At 43.0% G+C, this 13,759-nt stretch overlaps 1 protein-coding gene across 7 annotated transcripts in view; it reads right to left on the minus strand.

The window, feature by feature from the left end:
* The window catches only part of DAAM1 (dishevelled associated activator of morphogenesis 1), a 185,860-nt gene that overhangs the window by 85,535 nt on the left and 86,566 nt on the right, over positions 1-13,759 (minus strand). For all 7 annotated transcript variants that reach the window (XM_038406734.2, XM_043516130.1, XM_038406735.2 and 4 more), the window contains exon 3: positions 6,738-6,827. In XM_038406734.2, coding sequence (XP_038262662.1) covers positions 6,738-6,827 — 90 coding nt within the window. The remainder of the gene's footprint in view (positions 1-6,737; positions 6,828-13,759) is intronic.

Consider the following 13,759-nt stretch of genomic DNA (forward strand, 5'->3'; position numbering starts at 1 on the left):
CTGACAACTTCAAAGGATCTTTCTACAATAATCCTTAAATCCCTTTCCTGATCCGAGTGCTGCATGACTGTGCTATTTAATGCATGCTCCACTCCCTGTTTGGGTCACTGCCCACAGACTTGCTATTGTACATAACATGGCTTTTTCTCCCCCCTGACCTGGCTCCCATTAAATAATCAATTCAAATCCCTCTAAGTCGGGTTGCTTTGTTTCTCATCAGCTGCCATCTTGTGATACTTCCAGCACCATCAATTTAAGAATCAAAGCAGCCAGTTGTGAGAGAGCCAGAAAACCCTGTGAATCCAAGATGGTGGCTATAGCTGCTGCAAGTCAGGAAGAGCAGCTGCCACACTGGGACTGGCATGCACCAAGGTTGTGTTGGTACCGATAGGATCGTGCAAAGCCTTGCTCCCAACCCAAGGGTTACACCTCAGCTTTCCAGTGAGGGCACGGTGCAGTCTCACATGATGTCATTTGGATGAACCAGTCATGTACATGCTACAAAGCAACTGACTTGAAGGCCGAAGTCAATAGGTTGAAAGACAACCCCTCGCAAAATTTGGCCATGAAGGCCACTCTCCCCTCCCCAACCTTCAAATATGAAAGTTACGGGTTTCATGAGTGTCTGAGTATCCCAAGCCTCTGTTTGCCAGAAGCTGGGAACAGGTGTCGCATTCCTGTCACAGAAGCAAGGGTTCTCAGGACTCTGAAATGCTCCAGACTCTTGTCAACTACCACAGTGTTTAAAAAAAAAAAAAAAAAAAAAAAAAAAAGAGGAGGTCTTGGCACATCTGTTGGTGTTTCATTGCTTTGTGCACATGTGGCTTTGAAGGGGGTATCACATGCCTTTGATATGGGGCAACTGAGTACCTCCTCAACAGCTGCCACAGTCCACATCAAGGGTCCCATGGCATAGCGGAGTCCTCCATAGGCCAGCGCCTTTCAGAGCAAAACAGATTCCTGCTACAACTGAAGATACTGCTACGTTGTAACTGGAGGTGCGATTTCCAGCTTGGGTAGATGCATCCGTGCTAGCTTTGATTGAGCTACTGTGCTAACAATGGCAGAGTAGCCGTGGTGACACAGGCTAGCCACCTGGATAGATAACTAAGGTCCTACCTGGTGTTGTATAAAAGGCGCCACCCATGCCACTGTAGGTACACTGCCTTTTTTTTTTTTTTTTTTTTTAATAATGCTAGCTTAATCAGAGCTAGTGGGGGTACATCTACTCAAACAGGGATTTACAAATCCTGCTGCAGTGTACACATACCCTTAAAAGGTAGAGTGGAGTTAGGGTTTAAAGTACCAGGCCAGTTATTGCAGGATGATGCAACTTCATTCATTTGCAGAAGCTTTAGGACTTAGACAGCGTGTTTAAATAATAATGTCCAGGGACAGGAGATTGTGCCACAGTAAATCCATGAGAATTGTCTCCAATCCGAGAATATATGTGACCATGACTCGAGCATGGACTTTTGGGTTTTGGACCCTGAAAAGACAGGAGATTTGAAAGTAAACCCCAAAGGGGAGGAGGTCACTGATGATGCACTATCTATTCACAGACAGCTACTTTGAAACTCTGCTCTGCCTCGCTGCCCTCTCTGAGGAGGCTTGATTGCTAGCGAGCCCTGTTTTGGTTCTGATCTGCAACTGTGAATATCTAAGCCTACTTCAAGGTCAGAGCAGAGAAGCAGCACCGAATAAAAGGAAGATGGGGGACCCTAGAAATGGGGTGCAGAACTTGTCATACTAGATCAGCCCCAAAGACCATCTAGTCCAGTATCTGATCTCTGACGGTAGCCAGCACCATCAAAGACAGGTGCAAGAGCTGCCATAGTTGACAAATCGTGGACCTCACTGACTGAGAAGAGTGTCAGCTTAATTCAGTCAAACAGTGCTGGAACTAATCTCATTGGTCCAGCCAGGCAGGAGTCAGTGTTAACCTACCTTTTAATTGTTTCAGACAATGACTTGCTATTAAATTAGGGCAAGGCAATCAAAAAATTTCAACCTATACAGAGTTTTTAAAGTCATGTGATAACCTTGGCCACTCTGAATGTGCTTAGCAATTTAAGGCAACGTAGGTAAGACCCAGTCCTAATCCATGGACTATCCTTCCCCTGCTGAAAAACAGAATGTGTTTCTAGCTAGAGAATATCAAAGAGACCTTCCAACTTTTTGCTGAGGAGCCAGATATTCAAGACTAGCACTTAGATGGTTTGCATTTTTTTTTAAATACACAAGCGAGATTTATAACAAAGCAGCTGATCAGAATCAACAATTCTGCTTAGATTGATAACCTGCGATCCTCACTATGAAATCTCAACACCTAAGGCATCCCAGATATAAAATGGTCTCTACTGAATTATTTTAAAACACGTGCAATTTCTTCCTTCTAGAACAGTGGTCTCCAACCTTTTTACGCACAAGATCACTTTTTGAACTTAAAATCAATTTAGGATCTACCTCGACCCTTCCCCAAAGCCCCACCCCACTCACTCTATTCCCCGCTCCCTCCATCGCTTGCTCTCCCCCACCCGCACTCACTTTCACCGGGCTCGGGCAGGGGATTAGGGTGCGGGCTCTGAGTTGGGCCTGGGGCGAGGGGATCAGAGTGTGGGAGGGGGCTCCAGGCTGAGTCTGGAGCAGGCGGTTAGGGTGCAGGAGTGAGGGGTGCAAGCTTTAGGAGGGAGTTTGGGTACAGGGGTCATATGGTCACACTGCACCTAATCTCACAGAATCCACTGGACATTTCATGAGTTTTACTTTTTATTAGTGTCAGTTGTGGTTTATAGATCCAGGTTGTCAGCCAATTGAAGCTGCAGGGACGGTGCTGAGGGCAGGGACAGTGCATGGAGTCGCCTTCCCCTCCTCACCCAGGGGCCACAGAGACATGCCAGTAGCCAGCCTCTTCCAGGAGAGGTGTGGGGCCAGGGCAGGCAGGCAGCCTGCTTGAGCCCCGCTGCGTCGCTGGGCTTTTAGTGGCCTGAACATCGCGATCGACTGGCTGGTGACCACTGTTCTAGAATCTATACCTACCTCTTAAAGCATTTGTACAGCAGCATTTATTTCCTCCCTCAGATAAACTACATATTTACTTGGAAATAAGATTCTTCACGTGCTCTGTGGCTAAACCAGGCTGCCAGGGTTATCACATATTCAGAGTGGGAATGGCTAAGAACCACCAGATTAGGGAGGAGAGCAGAGTACCTGAACGTAACCCAGGATTACTAGAATCCAATTGCTCCACAGGATTACGTTGTTAAGACCTAATATATTTCTTTGATTAGTTACTTAAAAAATCCTTGTGAGGTCAAACTGTTGCAAGCAATTTGTAAAGCGTGCATGTGCTGGAACAGGGAATGAAGAGAGTATGTTAGTCCCAGCAAAACCCTACTTCAACAGGTTAGATAACACGTAGGCTCCATTCACCATATAATTATAGGGCTGTGCTTGATTTAAGACTTAATTGCTCCTGTGCTTATCCAGATGTGCTAATGGATGACTCCATCGAACCTGGAGGCAGTGATGAACCAGAATTTTCTTCTTCTTGTCTTGCTGGTTAAGAACTGTGCCTATTAATTTGTTAACTTTTCTTCTCCCCTCAAATTTAAGCCCGAGACATTTTAGTCCTATTGTACGATAGATTTCAATGTTATTCACTAGAGGCTTCAAACGTAATCCTACAAGAGCAGTATAAGCCTTCTGTTGGCCTAACATTACGAAGGAAAGGGTTGGTGCCATTGAATAGTACATAGTATGAGTGTTATGCCTTTAAAAAAAAGAGAGCGTGGATGAAATTTACGAGAAGACCCCAGAAATCTCTGGTATTTCACGTCCAGCTTTTACAGCTAGGTTGAAAAATTACTAGTATGCCATGGATCCACCACTGAACTGCTGGCATAGGCAACGAGTCCAGCTGTCAAATTCCATGACCCCTGGCATTCTAGAACTCCATGGCCAGACACAAGCTCTCCACCTCAAGATTTAATCCTTTCAGGGGACTGCTCTATAAAGCACTGTCCAAAATTGAAAAGAAAAAAAAAAACAGCCATGTTTGGGTGCATCGCAGGGCCCTGGAAGCCATCACAGGAGGTGAGTTTTATGGAACAAGCAGAAGAATTTGTCTCCCTAAAAAAAAAGTTATTAGGGACGCATGGACACTAACTAATTTTGAAACCAGGAGCATCATGGGCTCAAAAACATCTAAGTTTGTACTCTGCTTAGAGGAGACCACCCACAAAAAAGGGGTGTTGCAGAACTCCTGGCCAGACGGTTTAAATCCTAGGTGCCTTAGAAACACCAGACACACTGTATGAGCTGCAAGTAGATCACTATCTCGTATCTGATCAGACCTCTCTCTCTCTCAGCACATCTGAACTCTAGCAGCTCTCCTTGGTTTAAAATTACAGGCAGGGGAGGGTATGTGGGGGAAGAGAGGAAAAGGTTAGTGAGCTCTGTTGTGAATCCCAAATTCCCCAGGGTCAACCCATCCCTAGATTTGACTTGCCCCACCCATTACAGAGCTAGCACTTTAAAGCCCTCTCAGTACAAACTACAAGAGAGATTCACCATCTGACCAGTGTGAGGAATGATTTAATGCACTGAATAAATCATGGACCACCAGAACATTAGGCTAACGAAAAGGACAAGATGGCGGCTGTTGGGAAGAAAAGGGGAAAGTTTTTTAAAATGCCTTAGTCGATGTTAATAGTTTCAGTGGCATCATTTCAGCAGCATGAAGTTGTCTTTTCCCTTCCCTCGCAATGCCACGTTTAATGGCAACTGTGGTGGGGAGCGATCAGGTCAATAGAAGAACTATTTAAGGGATAGCGCTATATTTTGTAACATCACTCCAAAGCCAGTCTCCTCCCTTCCCAGTTTTATAAGTTGTTCAGTTGTTAGAAGAGACAGTATCATTATTATTAAAAACAAAAAACAGGTCTTTGACTGCCCTTACCCTACAATGCTGGTTATCTGGAGCAGAGGTGTTAGAAACATATGCATCTATATCTATACATCACTTATACTCCATTTTCTAACAGGAAGTTTAACAGCACTAGCAGATATGCTCATGCCACTTGTGCGTAAATTCAAACTTTGAAGTTGTGTGCCCATTAGGAGGGCATCAAGATTTCACTCCATCAGACATGGAAAACGCAGCCAGTGCTGTATCGTACCTGGATTCTATTGTGCCTACTGGCCAATTAACACGGTTTCAGACAATTTCTTTATTAATGAATTGGTGATTTAATGACAGTCTTGGTTTTTATCAGTCATGTTATTTTAATTCTGTAGAACCCTACTGGCTTTATCCCTTTTTAATTCTAGAAGATTTCAGTGTAAGATACATGGGGGCCATCGATCTCCTGGAAGATGACAAACTTCATATTGAAAGCAGTCAAGTATACAATTTATATTCAGTCTTGTTTGGACTATAACTTACTATCTCAGCCTTTGTGCCCTATAAAACTTCCCACCCCACCTACTGTACAGCAGAGTTTTCCAGGTCTTCCATAATGCAGCCAATGTTTATTCCAATATTTTTGGAGAAAGGGAGATCATTCTCTCTGTCTCGTAACACAAGAGCAAGGGGACATTCAATTAAATTAAAAGGTGGCAAATTCAAAACTGATGGAAAGAAACTTTCACACAATGTGTAATTAGACTGTGGAACTCACTGGCACTGGAAGTCATTGAGTCCAAGAACATGATTTTAAAAAGATTAATTATTCTTGATATCCATATGAATAGCCAATGACAGCAAAACTTTGAAAGGAATATTAAACCTCAGACTTTGGAGCTTAAGCCAGTCACTAACAAAAAACCTAGCGTCAGGGCAGATTAGCCACATTTCCCTACTGAGGGGTTCCTACACTGCCCTCCAAAGCATCCGATGATGGCCACCGCCAGAGATCAAATACTAGACTAGATGAACCTCAGGTCTGATCCAGTCTGGAATTTTTTTGCAATACTAATCTCAAATTCATACTCATGTCAGAAGGTTTTCAGAATGGAAACAGAAAGCTATTTCAACAGAGCCTGCCGTCATGAAAAATCAGGACTGGATTCTTGGGACCACCCTCTGATGGCTGGTGGAGCTGCAGATCACAACAGCAGTGCATTCAAACGGGGGGGGGGGGGGGGGGGGGGAGGGGAGGAGGAGAGGGAAAAACTGTTGTGTGCATAATTCAGCACAAACTCCTCTAGCCAAGAACAAGAGACTTCAGCACTGCGGAGATTCCTTCCCACTCCTGCTTGGCTAGAAAGTTGTTTGTGGCAATTTCAGGGCCTTGGAGGGAGGTATTCTGGGGAAGGGAGGAAATAGCCTGATCCTCATCAGTGTGTATGTGTCGGGGGGAGGGAATCTATATTTAATTAGGGGAGGGCAGATGGTCAAACATCCTTTACACTGAAGTCTTCTAGAACTTAAAAGGAATAAAACCATTTTGAGCCCTACAGAAATAGATCAGAGTTTTGTAGAAGTTACTCTAAAATCCAATGAATTTAGCAGGCAAGAAGATGCTTTCTATATTTTTTTCCCCCGAGACATTCTCTAGTACTCTGTAGTACAGATGCATTCTTATTCAATGCTACAGGATGGTTCAACAAGCCTTATAGAAAGGTTACTGCTTTCTAATAAATTTTAAAGAACTTTTCCAGAAAATAAGGAATACAGAAGACAAACCCATGTCCATTTCGCTCACATGTGGACATGCAGAACCAAAGTCTCTTACTTTTTTCTTACTGCAGTAGATCTGCCATTTCTTTTCTGCTGGAAGTGCAAACATGGCTTCTCGGTGTTTGTCTGTGAGGTCAAGTTCATCCTGGTGGGGCAAAAATACAAAACACAATTTTAATCACAAATAAATCAATAAAAAAAAATAAAAAAATCAGGTAGGTGATGTAAGTCAATGGAGAGCTACAACACAGCATAATGACTGCCACATAACCTCTCTCCCTCACAAAGACCATTGATTTGTCAGGATCAATAATGATAATTATCTTTATTATTCATAACCCCTGTTTGACTTTGGCATCACAGGCGGATCCCAGGAACCAATAGGATGTAAATCTCTTTGCACAGTTCCTTCTGAAAAATGCCCTTATTACATTTAGAAAGACATGCATTTTACCAAGTACACCCATCTAAGCAAGAGCTGGACCCAAACTTCGTACTTATGACAGCAGGCTGAAAGTAACTGTACAGAACAGAGAGTTAAAGCTCCATATGAAGTAATATGTCTAAGACAAGCATGATGCAGAATGGGTAACTAGGGCCTTCCCAGCCAACTTGAATAATCACTTCTACTCTGCCTATCCTCATGAAAGCATACTACTCCCAGCATCCACATTCTTATTATTTGTATTACAGCAGTACCTAGAAGGCCCAACCAAGATTGCTGCCCCAACTGTGTTAGGTGCTGTATAAACACATAGCAAGAGCCAGCATCAATCCCAAAGACCTTATAGTCTAAACACACAAGACTGGCAAATTGCTGGAGAAAGGAACTGGTTCACCATTTTACAGATGGGGAACTGATGCACAGAGAAGGTAAGTGACTTGCCCAAGGTCACATAGAAAGGCTGTGGTAAGGGCAGGAATTGAACCCAAAACTCCAGAGTTCATTCCAGTGCCCAGAAGTAGAATGAGTATAGCTGTACAAGGGATGCAAGAACTACTTCAATAATCTACCAGATTTGCTGCAGAAGAAGTCTCCTGTATCTCACCACCCTGTCTACTCTGCTTTGCAACTGGGTGACCTATGGAGCTCAAGGCAGGCCATGGTTGTGACTTGAAAAAGAACACGGTATCATCCTGAAACTAGCACCTGAGTTCAGTTTGCCACAGAAAGAGTCCTCCCTCATACCCAACTCCATTGGCAAGAGCTGGAAATATAAGCTGTATTTTTATAATTAAGAAATTCACGAAGAGATGCTCCACTGCCTTAGGGTTCCCGTTGTGCTAGGGTTTTGTGTTTAAGACAGCCATTAGGTTGGCCACATTTTTTGCTTATAGAGAAACCATCTATTTTTACTTTCAGTCTCGTTAAGAAACATGCCAGTCATCAGGAGACAAACATTCTCGCAGCATCGTCGTCTCCAGCAACTAGACATACGTCAAGACTTTTATCGGGAAATTAAATAAAAATATGCCCAGGCAGAGTAGAAAGGTGCGTTTCCAAAGGGAACACTGATTCCAGGGATGTGGATTTTCATCAGAGAATCTGACATCCTAAAATCATGTTGTCTGATGGATGTTTTGGTGCTGTAGTTAAACATTTTGACCATCCACATTACAAATGGCCCCAGGAACAGACCAGTGCGTGCATCAGCCTCAGGATCTGAGAGGCAAGCTCCGTGGCTTTTTTAGCATACAAGCGTTTATCTGGCTGAATTTTAATTTTAATTAATAAAATTATTTGTTTTTTTGTAACAGGGCAGCCTCCAGGGGCCCATTCAGGGATTGGGGCCCCATTGTTCTGAGCACAATGCAAACACAGAAGAATGATAGTCCCCGCCTCAAAGAATTTACAAGCCATACAGCTAGGGTTGCCAGTTTTGGTTGGACTTATTCCTGGAGCTTTCATCACATGACAATCTTTAATTAAAGATTAACCTTTAATTCCTAGAGACTCCAGGACAATCCTGGAGGGCTGGCAGCCCTACATGCAACAGTCCAGCTGGTATAATCCAGGCACACATTCCATTCAGTATAATCAAGGATATAGGAAAGTAAGTCTACATCTTTTAAAACAAAACCCCAAAAACTGTGGCTGTCCGTGTACAAAGCACATCAGTTCACCCTGTGCAGAGGCACGTACCCTGGCTTTTTTGAATACAGTAAAAAGGAAACTAAGTAGTTTTAAAAACGGATGCATTACCATTGCACACCTCCGTTGGTAGAAACTATTGTGCATCACAATACTATTCATTTACAGTACAGTTCCAATAGGTAGAAGGGGAAAAAGTGAGCTGGATACAAGTTTATCTAAAAATCCATTGCACATATTTGATTTCACTTCCCGAGGACATTAATCCGGCTCAGAACAGATATCTTGGAAAATTTTCAATTACACACACATTGGAGCTTTAAATCTTACATTTATTGATCACTTGTTCAAATCAATGCGCAAACTGACTTTGCTGTAAATCTTCTTGCACATACTAGCAAAGTCCTGGGTTTCTAGAAGCACAGATTACTATAGCAATCATTACAGTTAAAAAAAATTCTATTAAGCAAAATAAGTTGATAAGGGAAAGAGAAAGGAATACAAATCCAAGCACAAAAGGGCAATAAAAACTCCCATCTTTTTTCAACATAGGAAGCACAATAGACAAGCCCTACATTAAGGCACGATTCAGCATCCACTGAAATCTGTGATGATGTTGTGGCTAAGGAAAGGACTGGGACTTGAGAAATCAAGGCTCAATATCTGACTCCGCAACAGGCTTCCTCTATCACCTGCAGCATGTCACAATCGCTATGCCTCAGCTCCTGCTCTGTAAAATGAAGTTAATACTTCCTTTCTCCCATCCTTTGTCTGTTTTGTTTATTTAGACTGTAACAGCCTTTGGAAAAAGTGACGGTGTCTTACTACGTGCGTGTGTAGTGCCCAGCACAATGCGGCATTGATCTCAGATGGGGCCTCTACACACTGATATAATAAATGTTATGAAAATGGTTACACAAGTCTAAATAATGGCTAAGCATGGGTTACTGTTTTTAAAGTTACCATACCCATTGAGTATGCTTTGTAGACTGCCACGGCTTTATATTTTAAAGTTAGACTCTCAATAATATTTACCGCATTGTAAACAATTTGTGCAGAAGTTAAGACTTAATGACATAAGTGGAAATAGAGATCAAGGCAAAGATAGAGCTGGTGAAGAATGGATGTTTCTGGTTCCCGAGCAATTCTGAAAATTTGAAACAAAGTTTGTTTCCAGTTAAAACAAAACCGGAAACTTATCCAAAACTTTTCAGTAATCGAAAAATTTCAAGATAGGTGGAAACTTTTCATTTTGAGCCGACTTGAAAAAAATGTGCCTTGATTTTAAGCATTTTGACAACAAACAAAAGGAGGATTAGTCTGACAAAACAGCCAGAGGAAAAGAAGGTGCTGGGAGCAGAACACATGGTAGGTGCGTAGATGCTAGATTTTGATAAATGTTTACAACTTGAAAATGTATTTACCTTAACACAGTACATTTCACTGTATTCAATTTCCAGTGTTTAATTGTAGAACACAGCACTGTGTTACTCAGAAACACCGACGCAATGACATCCTGGATTATACTTGAAAGAGGGATGTTTAAGTCAATAACATGCGACAACAAATGAATGTGAAATTCCCCTAATCAGTCACTAATGAGTGTTATTGTCAGCAATAATAGAAACATAAGAGTGAAGGCCTGATTCTTCAGTCATTTGGATCCATGGAAACTATGCTGTGCTGTATGTGTAAAGGTCACTTCTGGCTTTTTGGATTTTATGCACTCCAACAGAGGTTTTGTATCCCGGGACAGGGTCATGGTATTCTGCTCCATGGACACTCAAAATTAAAGGAGGACTTGTGGCACCTTAGAGACTAACAAATTTATTTGAGCACAAGCTTTCGTGAGCTACAGCTCACTTCATTGGATGCATTCAGTGGAAAATACAGTGGGGAGATTTATATACACAGAGAACATGAAACAATGGGTGTTACCATACACACTGTAAGGAGAGTGATCACTTAAGATTTGCTATTACCAGCAGGAGAGTGGTGGCGGGGAGTGGGGGGGAGGAAGAAAACCTTTTATAGTGATAATCAAGGTGGGCCATTTCCAGCAGTTGACAAGACTGAGGAACAGCGGAACGGGGATAAACATGGGGAAAGAGTTTTACTTTGTGTAATGACCCATCCACTCCCAGGCTTTATTCAAGCCTAAGTTAATTGTATCCACTTTGCAAATTAATTCCAATTCAGCAGTCTCTCGTTGGAGTTTGCTTTTGAAATTTTTTTGTTGAATTGCCATTTTTAGGTCTGTAATCGAGTGACCAAAGAGACTGAAGTGTTCTCCAACTGGTTTTTGAATGTTATAATTCTTGATGTCTGATTTGTGTCCATTTATTCTTTTACGTAAAGACTGTCCAGTTTGGCCAATGTATATGGCAGAGGGGCATTGCTGGCACATGATGGCATAAATCAGATTGGTAGATGCACAGGTGAACGAACCTCTGATAGTGTGGCTGATGTGATTAGGCCCTACGATGGTGTCCCCTGAATAGATATGTGGACACAGTTGGCAACGGGCTTTGTTGCAAGGATAGGTTTCTGGGTTAGGGGTTCTGTTGTGTGGTTGCTGGTGAGTATTTGCTTCAAGTTGGGGGGCTGTGTGTAAGCAAGGACTGGCCTGTCTCCCAAGATCTGTGAGATTGATGGGTCGTCCTTCAGGATAGGTTGTAGATCCTTGATGATGCATTGGAGAGGTTTTAGTTGGGGGCTGAAGGGTGATGCTAGTGGCTTTCTGTTTTCTTTGTTGGGCCTGTTCTGGAGTAGGTAACTTCTGGATACACTTCTAGCTCTGTCAATCTGTTTCTTCACTTCAGCAGGTGGGTATTGTAGTTGTAAGAATGCTTGATAGAGATCTTGTAGGTGTTTGTCTCTGTCTGAGGGGTTGGAACGAACATGATACAGTTCTGTGGTGACCTAGAATCCTATTTTTCATGTCTCCGACTCAAGGAATATTTCCAACACACCTCTGAACAACATACTAACCCACAGAGACCTTCCTACCGGATTGTCCTTCAAACCCACAATCTCTTTGAAACTGGGAGTAGGAAAAGGAATTCTATTTTCATTTTTTGAAGCCAACAGTTCAACTCTCAATTTACAAGGCTCACTTGCAACTGTGCTACAGAGCCAGAAAAGTGCATAGTTGCAGTGTGCAACCTCAAATTCCTGCATAGATCCAACTAACAATCATGCACTGAACTGACTCAGACACCGGGAAATTCCAGCTGACCATTGACTTTGTAGTCCATTTGTGCTCTCATTCTTAAATCCCCATCTCAGTGATGGGAGAACACAGGCTAGTCTGGCATAGTAGAGGTTGGGTCACACACACACACACACACACACACACACACGTGCGCGCCCCTCCTTTCATTGCACTTCAGCCCTGTCCTCCACCAGCCTTTGCACTCCACTATTGGCACACTCACGCAGAAAGATTTGCCATTTTAAATATTCCATTTCAATTACATCTAAGGCACGTAAAATAACAAAACTCAGTCTGCTACTAAAAGGAAGTCTCTACCCAGAGTGTTTTTACTGGAAACAGATATGCTACTTTCAAATATTTATCCCATACAGTTAAACTATTAACCTTTAGATGAGAACACCCATTTGCACGCCAAAACTCTATTTGAAGAGGAATATGAAAACATATTGGGGATTTAATTCAAAAGGCTTTATAGGTTGCTTTATAGGTAGGTACAACATGGCAGTGTAACGAGTTGCTTTGCTAACATTTCAAGGCATTTCACTGGAAGCAACTGTGGCTGCTCTGAAGTCTCTCTTCCCTATGCACAAGTAGTGCAAGCTGCTAATATACAGTATTTCTCTCAAAGTTAGTTTTAAAACCAGGTGGGTTTTAAGTTCATGACTTTAAATGGTGAACTGTGTTGCAAAGAGCATTGGGAAGCACTACTGTGTGTTTAGTGTAGTTTCCTTTCTGGGAGAGAAAGCAGTAAATTTTAAAGCATGGGGTGAATAACGTGTCTGGAATAACAGCACTGAAGGGTTTAGACGCAAACAAGAAAGTAATAAGAGGCAGAGTGATGCAAAGAGGATAAGCCATGCCAAACAAACAAGAGTCCCTGCCTTGAAAGAGCTTACAGTTTAAAACAGGGGTGGGCAAACTTTTTGGGCTGAAGGTTACATCTGGGTGGGGAAATTGTACGCAGGGCCGGGGCAGGGGTGCAGGAGGAAGTGCGAGGCATGGGAGAGGGTGCGGTGTGCAGGAATGGGCTCAGGGCAAGGGATTGGGGCAGAGAGCTCAGGGCAGGGGTTGGGGTGCAGGAGGGGTGCGAGGTGCACTCAGGGAGTTGGGGGGCGGGGTGCAGGAGGGGTTCAGGCTCCGGCCTGGCGCTGCTTACCTAAAGTGGTGCAGGGAAGCGGCTGGTGTAGTGTATTCAACTGCTCCGCGTAGGAATGTGTTACTGATATGTAATGGATTGTAAGAAACTACTATTGTAGTAAACTGCTACCTACACCAGCTGCTTCTGAAAGCAGCACGGGGCCTGTGGCACCACGGGGGGCCAATCCCACAGGCCGTAGTTTGCCCACCCCGGTTTAAAAGCACAACCACAAGAAAGAGGGCTCCAAGCTGGAATGCTCTACAGAACTGATGGTTACTCAGAAGGTTTTTTTGGAGGGGTCCTTGCCAGACACCCATCACAGGTTGTTCTAACAAGGCACAAAATCTGGACCATGCAAACAAAAACCCAAAAATCACTTGAGAAAAACCTAGGAAGCAGGAGGTGGGAATGGAAAGACTTGTGCAGAAGTTGGGTTGTGCAAGTACCTACATGGGCAACAGAAATTAGATGAGAGAGACCTCTCAATCTAGCAGACAAAGGTAGAGCAAGATACAATGGCTGGAAATTGAATCTAGACAAATTCAGACTAGAAATAAGATGCACTTTTTAACAGTGAGGATAATTAACCACTAGAACAACTTACCAAGGGTTGTGGTGGATTCTCCATCA

Source organism: Dermochelys coriacea, chromosome 6 (genome assembly GCF_009764565.3).
Source record: "Dermochelys coriacea isolate rDerCor1 chromosome 6, rDerCor1.pri.v4, whole genome shotgun sequence".
Classification (NCBI taxonomy): Eukaryota; Metazoa; Chordata; order Testudines; family Dermochelyidae; genus Dermochelys; species Dermochelys coriacea.